Source organism: Bos taurus, chromosome 11, assembly GCF_002263795.3.
Source record: "Bos taurus isolate L1 Dominette 01449 registration number 42190680 breed Hereford chromosome 11, ARS-UCD2.0, whole genome shotgun sequence".
Lineage (NCBI taxonomy): Eukaryota > Metazoa > Chordata > Mammalia > Artiodactyla > Bovidae > Bos > Bos taurus.
The window spans coordinates 24,886,826-24,912,644 of NC_037338.1; the positions used below are offsets into that span (position 1 = coordinate 24,886,826).

At 43.4% G+C, this 25,819-nt stretch overlaps 1 protein-coding gene across 3 annotated transcripts in view; it reads left to right on the forward strand.

The window, feature by feature from the left end:
* Positions 1 to 25,819, forward strand: part of MTA3 (metastasis associated 1 family member 3) — a 212,957-nt gene continuing 187,138 nt past the window's right edge. For all 3 annotated transcript variants that reach the window (XR_003037047.2, XM_024998519.2, XM_024998520.2), the window contains exon 1: positions 1 to 211. Coding sequence is in view for 2 of the 3 variants with exons in the window: in XM_024998519.2 (XP_024854287.1) it covers positions 97 to 211 (115 nt within the window). In the remaining variant the exon portion in view is untranslated. The remainder of the gene's footprint in view (positions 212 to 25,819) is intronic.

Sequence of the window (25,819 nt, forward strand, 5' to 3'; positions counted from 1 at the left end):
TTCTCCTGTGCACCTCCGAGCCGGCTGCAGCACCGGCCCTCGAGCTTGAAGAGCCCTTTCAGGCTCTGCGGAGGGTACTTCCCTGGGCACTGTTCGATGCCCTGGGAGTGGGCTCCACTGGGCAGGGATTATTTTAAACTGCTTCAAGCAATTCACACGACATCCGGCACAGGCAGCCCTGCTCGCGCAGTACCCGCCAGAGGCGAAACAGGTGAGTTGTAAGGCAAACTGTTAAATGCAAAACATACTGGAAGAAAAATTAAGAGTGTGGTGGGATGAGGTGGGATGTGGTGATCTGACTTCGGAGTACACCTAGCTGGGAAGGGTTTTACTTTGCCCTTCACTTTTCATAATTGTGTAGAGTTATCTAGTGCCCACTAGAGGTCACCAGAAAGAGTCATTTTGCTCTCTGATTCTAGTGTGGATTCTTAGCGAAAACGCAGAGACCTAAAAATTGGAGTGCTCACAAAGTAAAATCACTCTGGCTGGTTTTTTTGTGCCCCTTTTTTTTTTTTTTTTTTAATTGAAGCATAGTTGATTTTCAATGTTCCAGGCGTACAGCGAAGTGATTCAGATATATAGAGATAAATATATAGAGACATTGTATATATAAATTTTACGATTTTTTCCATTAAAAGTATTTTCAAGATATTGAATATAGTTCCTTGTTGGGTGATTTCTTAAAGAATGAAAATCTCTAAATTTTTTATATCTAGACTTGGTAATTTATCTTAAAAGCATTTAATGTGACTAAAAACTCAAAAATGGGAGTTGTTTACTTGTTAAGCTGCTACTAAACTAGAAAAACATCCTGAAGGAAATGTTTCAAGACAGAATCAAAAGAAGTGATGGCCATGAACTGGTAGAGAGAAAGAGCAGAGCATGTCTAATAGCAAAATCACAGGTGTGGAGGATTAAAGCCTGAAAGAAAGCTAACGCATTGCTTGGCTGAAAGCATGGGGATCTCCACTACAGAAGTCAGCTTTCATCCAGGAAGCTAATGGGATCCCTGAAGGTTTTAAGAACAGAACTGACTTGATCTCAGGAAGAGTCATTTGCCCCTTAGGTTATCCTAAGGAGGAGGCACTTCTGCAGCCAAGAAATGGGAACCCCACCCCTGTATCTCTGTAGATACGGAAGGGTTCATTTCTGAGAAACACTGAGACTAAGGACTCAGTACAGCTTGGAAATGGATTTGTTCTAGAATATGAGGATGAAGAAAAGTTTGCTGCTGCTAGTGGAGTGAAGAGCCTGGCTTCACACCAGCAAGAGCCGATTCCTGAGGGAGTCGTTAAAAATACTTTTTAGAAGCTGTACAGGCAGCAGAACACAGAACAACTATTTTGTTGATTATTTGCTTCAACATTACTATATTTATTTCCTATGTTCTCTAAAATCCCTTTAAAGTCTGTTGATAGGACCAGTCGAGGAAATATCATATTTTAAATTACATTTGAGCTTAGAAAACCAATTAATTTGATGACAGTATAATTTGTGTCTCCTAGGTATATTTTTATGAAATATCTTAGACAGATAGGTTTAAATCACTTCATTTGTTTCAAGAGTAATATTCTTATTTGATTTTAATATCGTCAACTGCTACTGCAGCAACAATAACCCAAGTCATTTTCTTAAACAAAGAAAACAACAAGATGCAGAAATGATTGGCTTGTCTCAATATAATCTAGTTTAAAAAGCATTCTTAAAAACAACTTTATTCCTCTGTACTTGAAAAAATATGTTAAGAATTGATATCGTCATTGTTGTTGAGAATTATTGCATTTATATTCTTCTCTGGATTCTAGATGATATTTAGGGTCTTCATATGTAAATCTTTAGACTGCATCAGGTATCAGGCAGAATTTTAAAGTTTGAAAGAGATTTTCTTGTGTCAATTTATAAGCCCCTTTTTTGGGGAGGAGGAACAAGGCTTCAGAAATGTGGCTATAATTTGCCCAAGGTTCCCCACCAGCAGCATCCCGGTGGAGACACGGCTGGAGCCAGGTTTTCTAGTTCCAAACCCTAAACCCTCGGTCTCCAGGGCCTGCATGGCTGCCACAACTTCCTGTCTGATCTCTGCACTCCAGTTCTTCCCTCCATCTGTGAATCCTGTATCATGCCACTGAACAGCTCTTCCTTTTCTTCATTTTCATTAAGTCATTCCCCAGTTCAAGAATCAAAAGTGGCTAAGGATCTCTACAATTACAAACTGGCCTGGAAATAAAGTCCACACTGGTTCTTAGGACCATCTCTAGATTCATATCCTGGCTGCACAACTTTTTTGCTAAGTGACCTGGAACAAATTCCCTGACTTTAAGGCTCCATTTTCTCATTCTTACAATGGCAATAACATGGCTCCGTCAAAGGGGTGGTATGAAATGAAATGATGCAAGAGTGGTATATGCCTCTGTGCATGACACTGGGAAAAAAAAAAAAATCTCACTTTGTGTATGCCTCTACCAGCCCAAGCAGGTCATGCTCATTTTCATTCCTGGATTATAATTAAATACAAATCAGATAGGGGCTTCCCTAGTGGGTCAGAGAGTAAGGAATCTGCTTGAAGTGCAGGAGACCTGGGTTCAATTCCTGGATTGGGAAGATTCCCTGGATAAGGAAATGGCAACCCAGTCCAGTATTCTTGCCTGGAAAATTCCATGGACAGAGGAACCTGGCGGGCTACAGTCCATGGAATTGCAAGGAGTCGGACATGGCTGAACAGTTAACACTTTCACACTTCCACAGATCAGACAAGTGAATTGATTCATCTAAAAATGTGACCAATCACAAAAAGTAACCCAATCAACATTTCAGTGAAAAGTTGTGACCCACTGCTGAGTCTAGACTGAACATGAATTCCTCCTTGCACTGCACAACTGGCTGTGTTCAGAGTCCTTGAGCAGGTCTCACCTCTTGAAGCTTCATTTCCTCATCTGGAAAGTGAAAGTAATACGAGTTTTGGGGGAAGTCACACAGAAAGGGCTCCCAACACCCTGCCCAAAGCTTTATAAATGTCCTGTGGGCACCACTGGTCCTTGCAGCTTACTTAAGCAACTGTGCCTTAAAAAGCCCTGACTCAAAAAAAAAAAAAAAAAGAGCCCTGGCTCTGCCATTCATTTCTATTTTCAGGGGGTTGTGTTTACACCATTTTATTTCTCAGCATCTACAGTGGATCCTTTAAACAGTCAGCTCTTTTAATGGAAACATAACCTTCCACAGGCTTCCCCAGTAGCTCAGCTGGTAAAGAATCCTCCTGCAATGCAGGAGACCCCGGTTCTATCCCTGGGTTGGGAACATCCCCTGGAGGAGGGAAAGGCTACCCACTCCAGTATTCTGGCCTGGAGAATTCCATGGGGTTGCAAAGAGTCAAGACTGAGCAACTTTCACATAACCTTCCAGTGTCTCTCATTTTATGTAAGGGGAAGACACTTATGATTTCATCCACTATGCACAGTTACCCTTGTAGAAGGGACAGCCACAGCTTTCAATAAACTGCCCTCAGAACTGTCCCACCACACAGACCCTGTTCTTAAAGATGAAAAACTACCAAGGGATGTTTCACCCCCGTCCCACGCCAAAGTCCTTGCCTTTTTCTCTGCTCCATGACACTTTGTGCTCTCATGCAAGCAAAAGGAACACTATCTTCTTTAAATGTCCAGCCTTGAGAAAGTCACTGTGTAATCATTTGTGGGAGGCAAAATTTTACCTCTACCCTCTCAGGGTTTTTGACTGAGCTTGAGAATTAGATTGACATAAAGACAGATTAACAGGAGAAAACCATGCAAATTTACTTATTATAAATTTTACATCAACACCAGAAGGAAATGAAGACCCACAGAGGTGGCAGAACCTAAATGCTTTTATATGAGGTTGAACAGAGAGGCAATGATAGAAAAGTAACTAAAATATATGGCAAGGCTAAAGGAAGATAAGAATTATCTTAACAAAGTACATTTATACAGAATTCTCTCAGCTTCAGCTTCTGTCCTTGATGATAAGAATGGTACTTTCCTCCTGGTATATGGAAGACAATCTTTCAAATGGCAGTTTTATCTCCTGCTTTTAGAAAGAAAAGGGGGAGGGTCAGAGCACCCTTTTTGTACCTGAATTTTTAAGTACTCAAAATAATCTTTATGCCAAAGTGACACATTTTGGGGTGGCCTATTGTGGCTCAAATGGTGAAGCGTCTGCCTGCAATGCTGGAGACCCAGGTTTGATCCCTGGGTCGGGAAGATCCCCTGGAGAAGGAAATGGCGAACCACTCCAGGACTCTTACCTAGAAAATTCCATGGATGGAAGAGCCCAGTAGGCTACAGTCCATGGAGTCACAAAGAGTCAGACATGACTGAGCACCTGAACCGAACTAAACTGAACCCTCACACCCATTCTGTTGCTACGTTACTTTAGGATGTGATGGCCCTTCTGCCCACCATCACTCCAGGTCTCTTGCTTCTTTTTCTTTTTTTCGGCTGCTCTGGCTCTTCACTGTGGCCCACGGGCTGTTTGTTACTGCGTACGGTCTCTAGTTTTGGCACGTAGGCTCAGTAGTTGTGACGCTTGGGCTTAGTTGTCCTGCAGCATGTGGGGTCTTAGCTCCCAGGCCAAAAATCAAACCTGTGTCCCCTGCATTGCAAGGTGGATTCTTAACCACTGGACCACCGGGAAGTCCTCAAGTCTCTTACGTCTTACTGTGACCAAGAGCTCTTTCTGCTTGCCACCACCAGCTCAGCTTTCCACAAAAATACTTTTACTATTACTCTCATTTTCCAGATAAGGAAATGAGGCTTCATGAAGTTAGACTAGCTCAAGGATCCACAGCTCCTAGTAAGTACCAGACCCAGGAATGAAACCCAAAGTCTCTACAGGCTGTCTTGCCTCCCATGCTGGCTCATCACCAACTCGGCTCTCTACCCAGCGTCAGACACCCCTGGGAAGGGAAGAACAAGTTAGGTGATACCAGAGGGAGCTATCTGACAAATCTTGAATGTGGGTCATTCTACAAGATAACTAGACTTCAATAAGTCACTTTCATATCCTGAAATATTTAAGGGAGAGATGATACAATGCCTGCTATTTGCTTCAAAATAATAACCAAGGGCAGGGGCAAGCGGATTGGGAGCATAGATGAAATAAGATTGGCCATGAGTTGACTGTTGAAGCTGGGTGATAGGGCTCAGTCTATTAGTCTCCCTTTTTGTATTTATTTGAAATTTTCCATAATAAAAAAAGTTAAGAAATTTTTTTGAAACCTTGAGCTTCATTTAAGCTTATTTGTGAATGTTGACAGTTACTCCTTCAGACTAGACCTGAATGCACTCTTTCACAATATATGTCATGAAGAATCCCTTCAGTTTCTCCAGAGTATAAAAAAAAACTTGGTACATTTGACCACATCTGTTAAAATTTTAAATGCACGCACCTAGTGATCCAGCAATTTTAACACTAGGAGTTTAACCTGCATATGCTATGCTATGCTATGCTAAGTCACTTCAGTCATGTCCAACTCTGTGTGACCCCATAGACGGCAGCTCACCAGGCTCCCCTGTCCCTGGGATTCTCCAGGCAAGAATGCTGGAGTGGGTTGCCATTTCCTTCTCCAATGCATGAAAGAGAAAAGTGAAAGTGAAGTCGCTCAGTCGTGTCCGACTGTTAGCGACCCCATGGACTGCAGTCTACCAGGCTCCTCTGTCCATGGATTTTCCAGGCAAGAGTACTGGAGTGGGGTGCCATTGCCTTCTCCGTAACCTACATATATAGTCACATATTTCACAAAGACATACAGGCAAGGATCCCTGCATTGTTTACAATAGCAAAAGTTTAGAAACAGCCTCAATGTCCTTGGTTATTTAAATAAGTGGCATATTCATGAGCAATGGCACCCCACTCCAGTACTCTTGCCTGGAGAATCCCATGGACGGAGGAGCCTGGTAGGCTGCAGTCCATGGGGTCGCTAACAGTAGGACACGACTGAGCGACTTCACTTTCATTTTTCACTTTCCTGCATTGGAGAAGGAAATGGCAACCCACTCCAGTGTTCTCACCTGGAGAATCCCAGGCACGGGGGAGCCTGGTGGGCTGCCATCTATGGGGTCGCACAGAGTCGGACACGACTGAAGCGACTTAGCAGCAGCAGCATGAACTTAATACTGTTATTCATATAGACTCAGATAGAATCAATTCTAAGCCACATTGCTAAACAAAAAAGCCTAGCTCCTAAACTGGCAACTAAATTATTCCCTTTATATTAAAGACATATAGATATGGATGTATTTGTATATACATTATAATATTTCTGAAAGGATACATAAAATACAATATGAGCGGTTGTTTCTTGGTTAAAAGACTGGGAAAAAATTAGGTAGAAATGAGACCTACTGGTTATTGGTTATTGTAAACCCACTGTCTTTTTTCTTTTTTAGCCCAGTGAAAGGATTTTTTTTTATTTGCTAATTTTTTGGTTTCGCTGGGTCTCTGTTGCTACACGCGAGCTTTCTCTAGTAGCGGGTGCTACTCTTATTGGGGTGCAAGGGTTTCTCATTGCTTGGCTTTTCTTGTTGCAGAGCACAGGCTCTGCACGGGTTTCAGTAGTTGCAGCTCTTGGGTTCTAGATCTGGGGCTCAGTAGCTCCAAGGCATGTGGAATCTTCCCAGACCAGAGATCGAATCCATGTCCTCTGCGTTGGCAGGTGGATTCTTATCCACTGTGCCACCAGGGAAGCCCCCACTGAGAGTATTATGTTTTCAATTGTTTTTTTTAAGCGGTTAAACGAAGAAATGAAATCTCAGCACATAGTCTGTTACCAAGTGCTTTCTTTTTCGCTGGGCCCATCTTTGCTGTGTCCTGCCTCCGCCTCTGCTCAGTTACGTCTGGGGCCATGTCCCTGTTCCCTCAGCCTGGACATCCTACTCCAGCGAATTATGTGGCCTGTGCCTTCTTGTCAATCCAGTGTCAGTTCAAATGTCATTTCCTCAGAGAAGCCTTCTCTGACCACCATTCTAGCATATCAACCTATATATTGTTTAAGATTCTTTTTTTTATTTTATTTTTGCCCAGATCCCGCATGGCTTGCAAGATCTTAGTTCCCTGATCAGGGACTGAACCCAGGGCCCCAAGAGTGGAAGCATAAAATCCTAACCACTGGACCGCCAGGAAATCCCCTCAACCTATTTTTTTACTCCCTTATTACTTTTTTTAAAAAATCACTTTGCTCATCCACGTGTTTCCTGTCTGTCATCTGTCACTCTACCAGACTCTGCTCACCCCTTTTGAGAGCAGGGACTGTGGGTCTAGTTAACAGTGGTGTCCCCAGCTCCTGCAACAGTGCCAGTCTCCTTGTTGGAGCTCAATAACTATTTGTTGAGTGAAGGAATGAATGACCATTACTACTGATTAAAATAAGTGTTCTCTGAGCGCTGAACTGGCAGTATCTGTATATGCATATAGTGAGGCTGGAGTTGACCAACTTGAGAAATCCAGGCTCTTTCTGAAAAACCACTTCAATTTTGTTAAATGGTTGGCATCCTGGCAGAGATCTTGGCGCTGCTCTCCCCTTGGACCACAGCATATGCCAGATTCCTGCAGAAACCCTGCTGACTTAGCCAGCCCTAACCTTGAGTCACTGGGTGTCCCTATATACCTTACCCAGCAGGTGCTTTAGTTAGAAAAGTTCTTAGAATCAGCTCCAGTCATATCTGGGTTCCACCATCCACCCATACTTCTCTTTAGAGGAAGGAAAGAATGTGGAAGCAGAGCAAGGTCTGCAAGCAAAGAAGAACTGTCTGCCATTGCATTAAACACTTTAATTGGGCTCACTGTGAATTCTATCTCAATAAAATTGTTTCCAAAAAAATAAACTGTCCAGAAAGAATTGGATGTGGATCTAGGCGGTTCTGTGTGTCTTGGCTCACAGACTATAGGAAACTTGGAAAGAAATTTAAAAGGCTGCTGTCCTGGTGGTAGATGGACATCTAGAGACCTAACTGCCTGATTGGGTGCTAAGGATCAGGAGGTGAAGCTTCTCAGCAAAGCAGGTCTTGAGCCTAGAGGGAAAGGAGGTGGGAGGGCCGAGTAGAAAGCAAGGGATTCCCGCACTCTACCCCCTGTCGCGTCACAGGGCATATTCATACAGCCTGAGAGAGGATTCTACTCACAGGAAAAATCAAAGACATTTTCAAAATGAATGGAAAGTTCCCTGCTGTGTTCTATCCATTCTACAAGGAGGAGAGCTACATTTATCAACACTAATGAACCAAAATTATTAATAACTGGTTTAGGAGTCAGCTTTCCAAAACACCTGCTGTTCTTAGCCTTCTGTCCCTGTAACAATCTATTCCCTGCCCCACAATCCAACCTCCCCCCATCTCTATGCTCAGTGCTGTTATTTCTGCCTCAGAGGAAAGATTGGGGCTGGGGTTGACTGAAGCGAAGCGTATGATATTCCTGGAAATGATCTTCTTATTGTAGATGCAACCAAAATAGCATTGGTTCCGCACTTAATAATTGATATACTCTTCAACAGCAATTGCATTTTTCTCCAAGGTACAGGATTTAAAATACAGACTATTTTTCTCCAGTTTTTAACTGGAGATAAAATAGTCCAATTCTGGTGTGTGTGATCCCATTACCCTGCTATGGCAAAAACCTCAGGCATTTGCCTCAGTTTTCCCTGAGATACATGTTCTCACAGGTTAGCAAAAAAAAAAACAACAACGCTCCTAGTGGAAAGCTAAAAGGTATTGAAATCTGGAAGATTTGCAGTTTTAAAAGGAGGTTTGAAGCCGAAGCAATTAGGTTGGTATAAGCCTGTCTTAGGCCCCGGTCAGAGAAAGAGCCTATGGCTCAGCAAAAAAATGCTGAAATAAGTGTCAGCTTTAACTCCATGTACTTGTGTGGACGTGCAGCCTCGGACCTTGTCCCCACAGGACCTTCCTCTGCCTGCAAGGAAACTTGCCCTCTGCTTAAGATTTGCTAGTACCTTAGATCTTCCAAGGAGGATTTTTCCTTTTCAGAGCAAAGTAATCACAAATAAAAATCTTTGTGACAAAAGACACCGAGGAGCTTTTTATACCCTTTCACTAGCTTCTATTGTGATGGATGAAACTGCAAGAACAATGGCAGCAGAGCAAATGTCCACATAAATCTACAAAGAAAGAAGAAAATAGGTTTACCATGTTTCCTTTGATGATGACAAGGCATTCTTTTCTCTAGATAGAGAGTGCCTTTAACTTTGACAATGTCAGTGCCTGAACTACTGGTCTATCTCAATACTGACAGGTACTATGGAAAGGGAGAAGTTGTGAATACAACTTCCAGTGAATCAACATTAGTCAAGGCTTTCAATTTATAGTTCATTGTACTTTCACCCTAGTAACCAACTCAAGGTTGACATTTATATTCCATGAAAATTAAACATTATTCACACTATTGAGACATCCCCTTACTTATAGGACCCTTAAGAAAACTCTAGTATTTTGTTTGTGTGTAATTTATTTGACTGCATCAGGTCTTAGTGGCAGCACTCAGGATCTTCATGGCATCGTGTGGGATCTTTCATTTTTGTGGCACGCAGACTCTCTAGTTGTGGCACGCAGGCTCTCTAGATGCACCACATGAGCTTAATTGTTTAAGGGCTTAATTGCTCCGAGGCATGTGGGATCTCAGTTCCCCAACCAGGGATCAAACCCTGGTCACCTGCATTGAAAGATGGCTTCTTAACCACTGGACCACCAGGGAAGTCCCAGAAAACTCTAGTTTTAATCGTGCCACACAATTCTCCCAGACTGTAAAAATGTCAATTATACAAGTAATTTTGCCACATTATATGACTCAGTCACCATGAGATCCCCCCAGAATACTGTTTATTCTACCTTCGCTTCTCACCTGCTACATAATCAGCTGGGCACGTAGGAGAGGCTAGTGTTTTCAGCTACCCTTTCAGTGGATATGCCATTTTATCTCTGCCTTAGCAAGCACCTTGTCAGATGTTTAAAGTGTTTTTTAGATGTTAAACTATAGTGATTTATACTGCAAAAGCCCATTGGGATTGGGAGGATTGTAAGCGATAAAATGAAAACTATTTGGAATACGTGGTCCCTATTCAGAACTTGACTAAGAAAGGATTTGTAGTCATTGAACATGAGTAGGTCAATCTTCTTGGTTTAACAAGTATCATTAAAACTGAGCATTTCAGAAGCTCAAAAAAGAACCTTCCTGAGAGAACCTCTGGAAGGCACGGGAAGAAAAGAGCAGCGACGGCATGACGGAAAAGGGATGAACTCTCAATTAAGAAGGCAGGGGTCTCCAGGGGCTTCCCTGGAGGCTCAGTGGTAAAAAAAAAAAAAAAAAAAAAAATCCACCTGCCAGTGCAGTAGACAAAGGTTCGAGCCCTGATCTGGGAAGATCGCACATGCCATGGAGCAACTAGGCCCACGAATCACAACTATTGAGCCTGTGCTCTCTAGCCCAGGAACCCACCTGCCGCAACTACTGAAGCCCACGTGCCCCAGAGCCCATGCTGCTGCATGAGAAACCTGTGCACTGCAACTAGAGAAAACCCGTGTGCAACAAAGACCCAGCACAACCAAAAATAAATAAAAACATTTTAAAAGTATATTTTAAAAAAGAAGGCAATGGCCTCCAGAGGCCAAGTGGCCAGTCGTGACACTACACTTAAAGCTAGCAAGAGATTCAGCCTAAGGAAGAGCATAAGCAGGCTTATCAGGACCTTCACAAGTATTCTTTGGATAGCTACATAGGATAGAGAAAAGGGTAGAACTTTCAGGGCAGAGGGAGAGGGCCACCCGAAGGGACATTTCAAAAATTAGACCCAGCTGACTTGAAGCCCAGATGATTGATGACTCCTGGAGTCAGTGAGCTGGGAATTAGGAGAACCTTGAGAGGGCCAGATATCCCAAGCTGGTCCAAGAGGCAAATGGGGACCCATGCCCAGGAAGGCCCCGGAAGGGTCCCAGACTCCCCTCAGACCCAGCAACCCTGGCCCTCTTTGCTGCACCTCAGACTGAGAGGAGGAAGTGAAAGCTTTAAGAACCCCAGGTCTGCAGTAATGACAATTGGGCAAATTATGGCTATCTTAGGATAAGAAAATTGTACTCAGCTCACTATTTCTATACTGTTTGTAAAAAATCTATACTTTTTCATCTGTATGTATGTGTGTGTGTATTTTGAGAAACTCTCTGTAAAAGTTCAGTCTATGTTAAACTGAAGGGAGAGGAATTTTTGGCCATGCTTTCAGGGTGGCAGCAGCAAAGATAAATTATTAAAAACACCATAAATACTGCTCCCCTTTCTTTCAGTCCAGGCTTTTCATTAAGCACAGAGAATGGACGTATGTTTGTGAAACTCAAGCCTTTTCTGGTTGAGTCACACCCAACCCAGCTCTCTAGGTGTCTACATGACTCCCTCTCTCCTTCTCCAACAAAGGTTTTATAAAATTCTCATTTTTACAGGTTTACAAACTCAAGGCAAATGTTATCGTTTTATTTACAAAATGGCAATACCTTTACATTAGGAAGGAAGAAAATGGCTATGAGATCTTATATCTGGACTTGAAACGGTTATTGTGATTGAAGAGTCTAATCTTCAGTCTTCTTCATGGACATCAGTCTAGCCAAAGCCCATTTAAACAGCTTTAAAATGTAGAGAGATGGGAATTCTCTGGTGGTCCAGTGGTTAGGATTCAGTGCAATCCTTGTTCGAGAAACTAAGATTTCAAAAGCGGCATGGGAAAGCCACATTTTTTTAAATAAATAAAATGTAGAGAGAAAGCAAATGAGACAGTGGGTAGCAAAGTATACGAAGAAATTAGAAGCCAAAATGGAAACAAAAGTAGGCTTATGCATATAGTACGCTTTAAGTCAGGAAATAATGAAGGACGAAAATACAGTTGAACCCACCCAGTACCGAAGTCTTAGTTTCTAATACCATTCTCCAATAACATGAATCAGGACTCCTTGAAGAAATGGCTGACTGTAGGGCTTGGGCAGAAAATACACACAATAAATTGCCAGAAAGTAAGGAAGTATTAAAAATCACAAAGGACTTCTCTGATGATCCAGTGATTAAGACTCCGAGCCCCCACTGCAAAGAGGCACAAGTTCCATGTGGTCGGGGAAGATCCGGCACAGCCCAAAACTAAAACGGCTATCACAAAGATGGTGCTATGTAAAAGCAGCAGAAAAGTAAACTGAAAGAGCTTCCGATGGCCAGAGGTAGAACAATTTGATTAAAAAATATGAAGTAATACTGGATTATAACCCAAAGTATGCAATAAATATCCATGAAGTGAACTGAAATCTCTCAGTCACGTCCGACTCTTTGCGACCCCACGGACAGTAGCCTGCACCAGGCTCCTCCGTCCATGGGATTTTCTAGGCAAAAGTACTGGAATGGGTTGCCATAGACCATACTAATATAAACAAATGATTGATTAAATAAATAAATAGGGAGAAAAGACATATCTCCCATGCAGAATAATCCTAAATAATTTGTGTAGGTGCTCCACCCGCAAAGGAGGTAGAGGGTAACTTCTTGCTTCCTAAGTGTAGGTTGCTCATAGTGCCAGCTGTCCAATGAATGCAGTATAGAAAGGTGGGAATAAAGAGTAACTGTAGGTGGAAGAAACTGGCAAACAACTTCAGCCGGGTGATCAAGAGCAACATCATGGACGATATTAGGTTGATGAAAATAGAACTTCACTTCTATGGTCTTTCTCCCCAAAACTAACAGCCTCAGTCTAATCATGAGGAAAACATCAGGCAAATCCCAATAGAGGGACATTCTAAAAATACCTGACTAGTATTCCTCAAAACTGTCAAGGTCACTAAAAACAAGGCAAGTCTGAGAAACTGTCATATCCAGAAGAACTTAAGAAGACAAGACAACTAAGTGTACTGTGGTACCCTGGATGGGATCCAGGGACAGAAAAAAGGACATTAGGTTAAAACAGTAAAGAAACCTGAATAAGCTATGGACTGATAGTCAATGCATTGTATTGATTCATTAACTATAACAAATGTAGCAGCCTGGTGTAAGTTAGTCATTATAGGAGGGACTGAGTGTGGGTATATGGAAACTTTCTGTACTTCTGTCTCAATTTTTCTGTAAATCTAAAACTGTTCTAAAAGTAAAGTTTATTATTTAAAAAAAAAACGCAGTGGAACTCAAAAGAAATGTAGACACAAATCAGGGTAGCAGGTTCAAGACAGGTCTCAAAGGGTGAAGTTAAGTGTCTAAGACACTTCTGGTTGTAGTTGTCCAAGGATCTGACTGTTCCTCAGCTTACCCTGATGGCTGCTGCTTCTCCTCTGCCCGCAAGGCTGTGTTCCCAACTCTACGTATGCGGGCTCTCTTTAGATCTTCCATCCTTTTTCAATTATCCAGAGAACATCTCCTTCTGGAAGTTCCATAGCACTACAAATCAGCTTATCCCAGAACAAATCAGTGACTCTCATTATTTCCATCATGTGTAACTGTACCACCACCCACCTGCCTCTGTTCTGCACAGCCTCATGCCTCAAGATTCTGACCCGTAAGCATAAGAGAACATCTGTGTGGTACTTCCCTAATGGTCCAGTGGTTGAGACTTCACCTTCCAATGCAGGGAGTGCAGGCTCAATCCCTGGTCGAGGAGCTAAGACCCCACATACCTCATTGCCAAAAAGCTAAAACAGAACAGTAGCGTTGTTGTAACAAATTCAATAAACACTTTAAAAATGGTCCACATTAAAAATATATATATATTTAAGAAAAGAGAGAGAACATCTGTATGTTATAAACAGGCTTCCCAAAGCTGATCCTTCCATGCCTCATCGAATCCTTTGTACTTTTTACCATCTCAAGCCACCTCTATTATTGGCTCAGCCTCATTCTTGGGTTCCTCTTCTGCCTGGCCTCTCCACCCAGACATCTCAGCTCCTAGCTTTGGCAACTGATGTCTGTAGCCAACAGAGAGGACCTGAGGTCTGTCAGCAGCCACGTGAGTGAGCTTGAAGGCAGATCCTACCCCTTGTAGGACCTCATAATGACTGCAGCCTCAGCCAGCAAACTGCCGGCAGCCTTGTGAAAGACTCTGGACCATACATAGGCACCCAGCTAAGCCATGGCCACATTCCTGACCACAGAAACTGAAATAATTGGGGATTCCCTGGTGGTCCGGCAGTTAGGACTCAGTCTTTTTATTGCGGTGGCCCAGGTTCAGTCCTTGGTCAGGGAACTAAGATTCCTCAAGCCGTGTGGCACGGCCAAAAAGCAAAAACTGAGATAATAGCTGTTATTTTGGGTTACTAAATTTTAGGATTACTAATTTGTTACACAGTAATAGATAACCAGAACCTTTCCAGAGCCTTGTACTACCAAATTGAGTAGAGCCCAATGGCACCAGATATCATTACAAAGGGCCATGCACCCAGGGCGCACAGAAGAATGAAGCTCAAGAGCAGGTGGAACCCTTTTCTCATTTATTCAAACCAGTTTGTGAAGCCTTTTGTCAGACTGGTGAAGCCTTTTGTCTAGGCTGGCTAGTTGCCAGATAATTGCACCCGATTCCTTCTAAGGCAGCCAAGTCTAGCTGTCCAAGTTCCCTATACCAATAGATAATGTGGTACTCTTTCCAGCTGAGTAATGGAGGCCAACAGAGTATTTTTCCTATTCTTAAACCCACTTGAGGAGGTAGGTGGAGCTAGTTACAGCTAGCTTCCTTCCTAACTCCAGCATGCAATAGGACCATAAGGGCTACGCTGTACAGATATAAGACACTTGTGTGTCCAGTTTGTTACAAGAGTACAGAGTCAGAACACTGCGCATCACTGGGAGGGTCGGGGCCGGTGAGCTGTGGCTCTTGGTATTGTGCCTGCTCTGGAATAATGTTCTTGGCACCCACTTTCAGGAAGGAGTGTTCAGCCCCTCTGGAATAAGATACCTAGGCAACCAGAGCTAGAGGTCCCCTGCTTCTGGCTTAGGAAAGGGCAGAAAGCCATTGTGTGGTCTTACTGGTGAAACAGAGACTGGACTGAGCCTCCACTCATCCCTCTGGTCTAAGCACAGCCAGCGAAGGCAGAAACTCCTCCAGAAGCCTATAGACCACACTTACGGTGGGAGTTTATCAAACCTTCAGAGTGCCTCCCAAAGCCTCCTGGGAAAGTTGTAAAGCATAAAAGTGGCAAGCCGGGACTCAACCAAGATGACCGCTGCCCATTGTGTGTTCCAAACTTATACATATTCTCAAAACCACCTGCAAGGCTCAGCTACTTTGAATAACCAACCTGTCCTTCTCATTGGCTGCTGCATCGCCCCTGCTGGGCATCAGCACTTGACAAACTGAAGCTTCTAAGGCTTCCTGAACCAGGATGTGGTCAGGTATTTGGATAATAATCCATGTGACAGTTTTCCTTTCCCTGGAAACAGATCCGATACCTAGGTGGCACCCTGGGGTCATGTACATGTCTCTTCTCCCTATTCCTGGCTGGGGTTCGCTGATAGGGGTTGGCAGCTGGTCCAGCCTGGAACAGTCACGTTCTCCTGCCTGCAAATCTGGAGCATTCAATGAATCAATATCAAGCCTGATGGCTTGGGGAGCTGAATCCAGACTATTGCCCTAGAGAATGTGTCCATGACCTCTAGCTGCCGAGGTCTCTGAAGCTATGCTAGTTCCTATTCTTTCCAAGACTTGATTACTTAGCTCCTTTATTTCAATTCTAAAGAAGCCTTCCACTAAACTCTATAATATTTTCTTGCAACCAAAAGAAACTTAATTAACACAAAGTTCAACATATGCACCATTTATGTGTAGTTACCGTGCTAGATTCCAGGTATTTGAGGATACAAAGATTATCTTTTAATCAATCTTTCTCCTAAAGGGGTGCATTGTTCAATCTATATTCCTTGAACATGGCCTCAAAATGCTAAATGTTTTTTAAAAAAAAAAGAGGGGGTGGGGTGGGGGTGGAGAATAATTCCCTGGTAGTACAGTAGTTAGGACTGCACGCTCTCATTGTGGGAGCGGTTTGGGAGTGGTTCAGGACCTGTTCAGGGAACCTGCAAGCCAAGCAGTGTGACCAAAAAAGAAAAAAAAAAAAAAAAAGGATGTGGGCTGACACAGGGATTTATCTTCCCTCCCTGCTGCTGGAATCTGGACAAGGCAAATTAGGAAAGGGCGCGAAGCCATGATGTGATCTTAGTGGTAAAATAGAGACTGGATAGAGCTTCCGTTCATCCCTCTGGTCCAAGCACAGCCAGGTGAAGGCAGAAGCTCCTTTGAAGACAAAAACCTCACTTCAACCAGGGAGATAAGGTAAGACATAGTGGATGGAGAGCCACAGGAGGAAAGAACCTGGCCCCTAAATGACCTCAAGAAGCAGAGTTACCTACAAAAAAAGAAAAAACCAGAGTTACCTGCCGTTCTGCACACATCATCTCTGATGTTATATAAGAGGGAAATCAGCTTCTTTGCTCTTTAAGCAACTGAATTTGGGGATTCTCTTTTGAGTAGTCATTAGAAACCCCCACTCCCAAAACTAATACAAGCACCTCTCCATTAACAGAGATTCGGTGTTATCATGACCTCAGGTGGCCAGCCTAAGGTACTTCCTTAATCAGAGCATGCTGACTCTAGTGAAAGTGATCATGGTTCTAGATTGGAATCTCTGCAGGGCATCAAAGACATAGAACAGTTCCTGGGTTTGGTGGACTATATCTCTGATCTGATTCCTCTATTTCCTACAACTTCCCTTTGATTGGTCTTCTGGAGGGGGGTGGGTGTGGGTGGAAAGCTTTCTATTCACCCAGAATGGTTGCAACCATCATTTTGGGGAAGTTTAAGACTGGGAGCTGACTGTGGCTCAGATCATGAACTCCTTATTGCCAAATTCAGACTTACATTGAAGAAAGTAGGGAAAACCACTAGACCATTCAGGTATGACCTAAATCAAATCCCTTATGATTATACAGTGGAAGTGAGAAATAGATTTAAGGGACTAGATCTGATAGACAGACTGCCTGATGAACTATGGACGGAGGTTCGTGACATTGTACAGGAGACAGGGATCAAGACCATCCCCATGGAAAAGAAATGCAAAAAAGCAAAATGGCTGTCTGGGGAGGCCTTACAAATAGCTGTGAAAAGAAGAAAAGTGAAAAGCAAAGGAGAAAAGGAAAGATATTCCCATTTGAATGCAGAGTTCCAAAGAATAGCAAGGAGAGATAAGAAAGCCTTCCTCAGCAATCAATGCAAAGAAATAGAGGAAAACAACAGAATGAGAAAGACAGAGATCTCGTCAAGAAAATTAGAGATACCAAGGCAACATTTCATGCAAAGATGGGCTCAATAAAGGACAGAAATGGTATGGACGTAACAGAAGCAGAAGATATTAAGAAGAGGTGGCAAGAATACACAGAAGAACTGTACAAAAAAGATCCTCACTACCCAAATAATCACAATAGTGTGATCACTCACCCAGAGCCAGACATCCTGGAATGTGAAGTCAAGTGGGCCTTAGAAAGCATCACTACAAACAAAGCTAGTGGAGGTGATGGAATGCCAGTTGAGCTATTTCAAATCCTGAAAGATGATGCTGTGAAAGTGCTGCACTCAACATGCCAGCAAATTTGGAAAACTCAGCAGAGGCCACAGGGCTGGAAAAGGTCAGTTTTCATTCCAACCCCAAAGAAAGGCAATGCCAAAGAATCCTCAAACCACTACACAATTGCACTCATTTCACACACTAGTAAAGTAATGCTCAAAATTCTCCAAGCCAGGCTTCAGCAATACATGAACCATGAACTTCCAGATGTTCAAGCAGGTTTTAGAAAAGGCAGAGGAACCAGAGATCAAATTGCCAACATGCGCTGGATCATTGAAAAAGCAAGAGAGTTCCTGAAAAGCATCTATTTCTGCTTTATTGACTATGCCAAAGCCTTTGACTGTGTGGATCACAATCAACTGTGGAAAATTCTTCAAGAGATGGGAATACCAGAGCACCTGACCTGCCTCTTGAGAAAGCTATATGCAGTTCAGGAAGCAACAGTTAGAACTCGACATGGAACATGGAACAACATGGTTCCAAATAGGAAAAGGAGTACGTCAAGGCTGTATATTGTCACCCTGCTTATTTAACTTCTATGCAGAGTACATCATGAGAAATGCTGGGCTGGAAGAAGCACAAACTGGACTCAAGATTGCTGGGAGAAATATCAATAACCTCGGATATGCAGATGACACCACCCTTATGACAGAAAGTGAAGAGGAACTAAAGAGCCTCTTGATGAAAGTGAAAGAGGAGAGTGAAAAAGTTAGCTTAAAGCTCAACATTCAGAAAACGAAGATCATGGCATCTGGTCTTATCACTTCATGGAAAATAGATGGAGAAACAGTGGAAACAGTGTCAGACTTTATTTTTTGGGGCTCCAAAATCACTGCAGATGGTGGTTACAGCCATGAAATTAAAAGACGCTTACTCCTTGGAAGAAAAGTTATGACCAACCTAAATAGCATATTGAAAAGCAGAGACATTACTTTGCCAAGAAACGTCCGTCTAGTCAAGGCTATGGTTTTTCCAGTGGTCATGTATGGATGTGAGAGTTGGACTGTGAAGAAAGCTGAGTGCCAAAGAATTGATGCTTTTGGACTGTGGTGTTGGAGAAGACTCTTGAGAGTCCCTTGGACTGCAAGGATATCCAACCAGTCCATCCTACAGGAGACCAGGTCTGGGTGTTCATTGGAAGGACTGATGCTGAGGCTGAAACTCCAATACTTTGGCCACCTCATGCAAAGAGTTGACTCATTGGAAAAGACCCTGATGCTGAGAAGGATTGGGGGCAGGAGGAAAAGGGGACGACAGGATAAGATGGCTGGATGGCATCACCGACTCGATGGACTTGAGTTTAGATGAACTCCAGGAGTTGGTTGGCGTGCTGCAATTCATGGGGTCGCAAAGAGTCAGACATGACTGAGTGACTGAACTAAACTGAACTGAACTGAAGACCCTCTTCATCCCTAAGTCTATGCCCAAAGACCCTGATCCACAATTTATACTAGAGATAGATGCCTCCAGTCTTGCAGTGGTGCTACATTCTCTCAGAATCTGTAAGCACTGAGGCCTTAAAATTGGTGGAAGAGAAAAAAAAATGGGAGGGGGGTTATTATTTGAAAAAAAAAAAAAAAGAAAGAGGTACTTGCAATAAATTCACCTACCGGAGCTAAAAGCCAACTTTTAACCTCAAGGCCCCAATACTCTATAACATACAATTGAATTATCAAAGCCTAAGCTCTTTTGCGGAGAAGGCAATGGCACCCCACTCCAGTACTCTTGCCTGGAAAATCCCATGGACGGAGGAGCCTGGTAGGGTGCAGTCCATGGGGTCGCTAACAGTCGGACACGACTGAGCGACTTCACTTTCACTTTTCACTTTCATGCATTGGAGAAGGAAATGGCAACCCACTCCAGTGTCTTGCCTGGAGAATCCCAGGGACGGGGGAGCCTAGTGGGCTGTGGTCTCTGGGGTCACACAGAGTCGGACACGACTGAAGTGACTTAGCAGCAGCAGCAGCAGCAGCAAGCCCTTTTGGGTCTCTTGAGGGTGAGGCCTGGCAGGTGCATGGAGTCCAGTTACTTCTACATTTAACCTCTCCTTTGCCACGGATAACAAAGTGCCATGTCAATCCATGTTTTCCCAGGTAACCTGAGTACCCAGGACTCCAAATGCCCCCTGAAAAGTCCACAGGCAGATAACTCCATCCAGACCTAGAAATCATTGCCCAGAACGAACACCAGTCTGATACCCAGGAGCTCCTTCACCCAGACACAGCCCCAGAGAAAGGCAGTTGCAGGGGTGGCTGCCAAGTCCCATAGCTGGTTGTTTGCCCTTCTGGGTGAGGCCAGGATTCATGGCTCTGCCTGTGTCCCACACTTCTCTGGAGGCCTCCAGGGTCCTGCCAAGATGAGGGATACATTCCATGCATTGTCTCTTGGACCTACCAATACTCATTGTGCTTTGCTCTGTGAATCCAGACAAATGATAGCCACGTTCACCCTCAACTCTGGGCACCCTGGAAGATGGCCTGTGCTAGAATTTATTTCCAAACCCCCATTATGTCTGGACTATGATTTGTTCATTTTGTTTATTCTTCTATGTAACGTTTATAGAGAAATTTCTATGTGCTAGGGGCTGTTCTATTATCTGAAAGTATAACAAAATGAAGTCTCTGTAGCTTGGGAGTTTATATTCGAGTGGAGAAAAGGACATGATACATTAAAAAGGAAGTAACAGGGAATTCCCTGGGGGTCCATTGGTTAGGACTTCGCAATTCACTTCCAGGGCCTGGGTTCAATCCCTGGTCGAAGAACTAAGATCCTATAAACCATGCAGTGCAACCAAAAAAAAAAAAAAGAGTAAATATACACAGTACCTGCCAGGGCTTCTCTGGTGGCTCAGTGGTAAAGAATCCACCTGCCAATGCAGGAGACACAGATTCGATCCCTAGTCTGGGAATATCCCAACATGCCTCAAGGCAGCTAAGCCCATGTGCCACAGCTACTGAGCCTGTGTTCTAGAGCCGGGAGCTGCAGCTACTGAGTCCACATGCCACAGCTACTGAAACCTGTGCACCCTGGAGTCCATGCTCTGCAGCGAGAGAAGCCAGCACAATGAGAAGCCTGAGCACCACAAGTAGAGAAAAGCCCACGCAGCCACGAAGACCCAGAACGGCTCCTTATAACTGTGAAATAAAATTTAGTAATAATTTTCTTTAAGTAAGCATCCAATACATTAGTTGCTGATGAGTGCTGCGAAGAAAAAGCAGGATCACAGTGGTAGGCACCCTTTTAGATAGGGTGGTCAAGGAGGGCCTCTGCTTTTAGCAGAAACCTCAGTGAAGGAAAGGAGTAAGGTGTGAGGACTTCTGGAGAACAGGGAAGAAGTGCAAAGGCCCCGAGGCAGCAACATGCTTAGTGTGTTGGAAGCATACAAAGGAGACCTGCGTAACTATGTCTCCTGTTAGTCATTCCATCTGTCCCTTCCTTCCCCCACTTCCTCTCTTTTTCTCACTCCCTTTCTTCCTTCCTTCCCTTCTTTACCGAAAACAAGTGTTTTAATGTTCAGACTGAGAGGAGAATGACTGGATGCGATCCTGAGACCATGTTCATATGCAGCTATGAATGCTTTAAGGCATAAGTCCTCTTGACCTCCAAGGTGTAGTAGGTAGACAGAGATTATACAAGCTGGAAGAGCCCAGAGAAAGTATGTTCCTTGGAAGTTAAATCTTATGTATTTCAAACCATTTTTCTTTTTCTTAGAAAAAGTGCCATATCTTGATAAATGTCAAAATTCTCTCGTGGAGTCCCAAGACTTCCTCCTGCTTGTTAGTGCCAGTTGCTTTCTCAGAGAAAGTTTGCAGTGTCCAACTACTATCAGTACATGTTAAAGATCCATCCGTCCATGAGCTTGGGCTCTCTCCACACTCCCATGACTCTTGGGCTCTCTCAACAGTCCCACATCTCTCTCTTCTCTCTCCCTTCACCCCTTTCTCTCTCTCATTTCCTTAAGCAGCCCATATCTTTACAGCCAGCCAAAGAAATTATCTAGTTTTCTTGTAAAAGGAGTTTAGCTTTAGTAGATAGACCTGGTGATAGACCTGGTGATTTGAATACTGGCTTCACCTATGGTTAGCTGTGTGATCTTAGGAAAATCACCTACCTTCTCTGATCATCTGCCTTCTTGTATCTCAACCATTTTCAACTGTTTTGTTTTGCCTTTTTTAGATAAACAGTTGTTTTTTTTTAAATTTTGGCCAAGCTGGGTCTTTGTTGCAGCACAAGGGCTCTTTTTCTGTGGAATATGGGCTTGCTGCTGCTGCTGCTGCTGTCCCATAACATGTGGCATCTTATTTCCTGGACCAGAACATCAAACCTGTGCCCCTTGCAGTGGAAGCGAGGAATCTTAACCACTGGACTGTCAGAGAAGTCCCAGAACTTTCTCTTAAAGAAAAAAAAATTGAGAGAAATACCAACTTATGCACTTTTATCTTGCTTATACACTTTTTAAAAACTGTGTCTATTATGTACAACTGGAAGTGTTGCATGAAATTCTAACAGCCGTCTTGGACCTTGAGACAATGAGCTAATGAAGGTGAACAGCAAGGTAGAAAGAACCCAGGTCCTGGGTGGTGGTGGAGCTATCATTAGAGCTATCATGATTCAAGATAACTACTTGATAAATGAAACATCAAAATTCTCTCCTGGAGTCCCAAGGCTTCGTCTCTGCTTATTAGTAGTTTAGTGGGACTTCTCTGGTGATCTAGTGGCTGGGAATCCGCCTGCCAATGCAGGGGACACTGGTTCAATCCCTGGTCCAGGAAGATTCCATGTACCTCAGGACTACCGAGGCTTCAAGCCACAACTCCAGAGGCCTATGCTCTGCAATGAGAAGCCCATGCACCTCAACTAGAGAATGGTCCCTGCTCACGGCAACTAGAAAAAGCCACGTACAGCAAGGAAGACCCAGCGCAGCCTAAATAAATACATGAAAGGGAGACTCCCAGTACTGTACAACACTTCTATTTGTATTTCATTGGCCAGAATTTGGTCACATGGTACATTTACCTCCAAGAGAGGATGGAAAATGCCTTTTAGATAGGTGATTTGCTGCCTTGAATAAAATCAGGGTTCTGCAACTACGAAGGAAGAGAAAAATGTTGGTCTAAGCAATACGTTTGTACCTTTTGGGTACATGTTGATGATATGCATCTCTCTTAAAGGACCCAGAGTCCTTTTAAGTCCTGGAACTTTCGACATGGACATGTAGATAAGAAATAAGCCGCAGGAGTATTGACCCTCCAAAGACCTTCCCTGGGGCCTCATACAATAAAGAGGGCATAGAGTAAATCAAGTCTGTGTACAGAGAAAGGTTGTAGACTATCTCTAAGGCAATTCTGCCTCGGTGCGGACTGGGTGATTAGGAATTTAGAGTGGTCCTTCACGGCCCGTGTTTGACCAGAGGACAGGTGTCCCAATCAGAGGCTTTATTGGTTCGTGTAACCAAATTATGAGAGGGGTAGAGGCAGCTGGCTTCAGAGGCAACTGGAATCAGATACTCAAGTGTCACTGTCTCTCTGCATTGTCTGCATCTTTGCTTCCCAATGAAGAATGGCTTCTTCTGTTCAAGTGGAAATTTGTCTGTCATATCAGCCTCCCTTTCTCTGGCTAGAAGTTAAAAAAAAAAAACTGCTAGGGGAAGGCTCTGGTGTACATCACATGCCTTATCTAGTCATCAGGGGTTAAGTCTGATAAAGGAAGTCCACTTGTGGATGGACAAAACAATGCTCATTAAAGCCAATATTATGTGTTAGCTTTGTAGAAATCTTAAATGAGGGGTAAAAATGGTATAGGTAGAAAAATTCGTTTCCCTTTGTTGTGACTTTGTCCCGCAGTTTGATGTTTGCCCTTAAGTTTTAGTCGTTCAGTAAACACCGCAAAGCACTCATTTTGCACTAGGCTCCCGTGTCCTTAGGTAGCCTCTCTTCAGTCCTGTTAACAGTTGATTAGGTTACAGCTTTCACTAAATCCATTTCAGTCCTAAGGATATACTTCAGACTCTTGATAGGATTTAGATATTTCCCAAGTCTTCTCAGTAACATCTATTCCAGCCACTCCTCCTATTGAGGCTCTTACCCAGTTGGCTGCTATCAACTAATGAGGCCTCCTTGCTTGTAAATTACAGAAGCCTGTTCAGATCAACTTAGGCAGAAAGGAAGACAGAATTCATGCCTTTAAGAAACTGGGCTTAGGAGGGATTGAAATTTGAAAATAGGGGGCTCTGAAATGCCAAAGCAGGCATTTTTCTCTGTGTTCCTTCCTTTCTTTCTTTCTCTCTTTTTTTGGGCTATACTGATGACTCCTGCCTTTTTTCTGCTTTCTCTGCACATGATCTTTCTCTGTGTTCATGGGGAAAATAATTGCCACCCACCCACTATTCCAAAATGTGTATATACTCCTGGATCAAGTACACAGACTCCCAAGTACTTACCTCACCCACAGGTTCTTGAGTAACTGTCACACTTGAATCAGGAGTCTTCTATTCCAGTCAGCTGTGGCCAGGGGAACAGAGTCTCAAGTGATAAACATGACCCTGGTCCCAGCTCTGTGTGGAGGCTGGGAGTGTGGGTAAGTCCTCAGAGAATACAAGCTTGGGCTTACATTGTTAGAATCTACCAGAGAACTTCCTGTTATAAATCTCCAAGTGTGAAGAGAATAGTCCCGAATACCAAGGACCACTGTGCATTTCTTGCCTAACTTCATGGCAACAGCAGTATTTGATGACCAACTGATACCTGACCTTGAGCCTCTAGTTCTTTAATCAGCATAAGGGTTTGTTTAGGGCTCACAGAGATTGAAGTGAAGTGAAGTCACTCAGTCATGCCCGACTCTTTGCGACCCCGTGGACTGTAGCCCACCAGGCTCCTCCGTCCATGGGATTCTCCAGGCAAGAATACTAGAGTGGGTTGCCATTTCCTTCTCCAGGGGATCTTCCCAACCCAGGGATCGAACCCAGGTCTCCCACATTGCAAGCAGATGCTTTAACCTCTGAGCCACCAGGGAAGCCTCTAGAACTCCAGGTCCCAGAGATGACAGCAACAACAGAAAACAGCTTGATCATAAGACCATCAAGATCTTTAACGCCATGGTGTGCTGTCCTTCTTCCCTGGCAATCCTGTGGTTAAAACTCCACAATCACAATGCAGGGTGAGTAGGTTCCATCCTTGGTCGGGGAACTAAGATCTGCCATGCTGTCCTTAAAGTGACTTCTTAGTGTATTAACTAATGTCATTTGATTTATGGATTTGTGACATAATAATAAGAGACATGGGTAAAAGAATGCTAGATTCTTATCTCTCTTGACAATTTACCCTTCAGTGATCCTCTCCGTTTCTATGGTTTTTAAGTGTCATCTCCATAGAAAAGACTCACGAATCTAAACCATAGCCCTCACCTCTAAAACTTAGCTCTAGGTATAATTTCCACTTGCAGCTACAAATATTCCAAATTCATTATGACCAAAACAAAACTATCTTTCTCCACAAATTTTCTCTTACCACATTACCAAACCAAGCACTCGATGGCACTGACTTTTTCTTAGTCTTCCAACTGAGATCACACACCAGGTTACAGGACTTAATGAAGCTGAGGTTCTTGATGTCTCATCACAGAAAAAATATGATAAACCTAGGCAGCATATTAAAAAGCAGAGACATTACTTTGCCAACAAAGGTCCATATAGTCAAAGCTATGCTTTTTCCAATAGTCATCTATGGATGTGAGAGTTGGGCCATAAAGAAAGCTGAGCACTGAAGAATTGATGCTTTCAAACTGTGGTGTTGGAGAAGACTCTTGAGAGTCCCTTGGATTGCAAGGAGATCCAACCAGTCCATCCTAAAGGAAATCAATCCTGAATATTCATTGGAAGGACTGATGCTGAAACTGAAGCTCCAATATTTTGGCCACCTGATGCGAAGAGCTGACTCATTAGAAAAGACCCTGATGCTGGGAAAGATTTAAAGCAGGAAGAGAAGGGGACAACAGAGGATGAGACGGTTGGATAGCATCACCGACTCAATGGACATGAATTTGAGCAAGCTCCGGGAAATGGTGATAGACAGGGAAGCCTGGTGTGCTGCAGTCCATGGGGTCACAAAGAGTCAGACACTGAGCGACCAACAACAATAACATTGCAGAAAGAATTCAGTGAGAGACAAAGTGATAGGTAAAAAGTGGATTTATTTAGAGAGAAACACACTCTACAGACAGAGTAGAGTGGG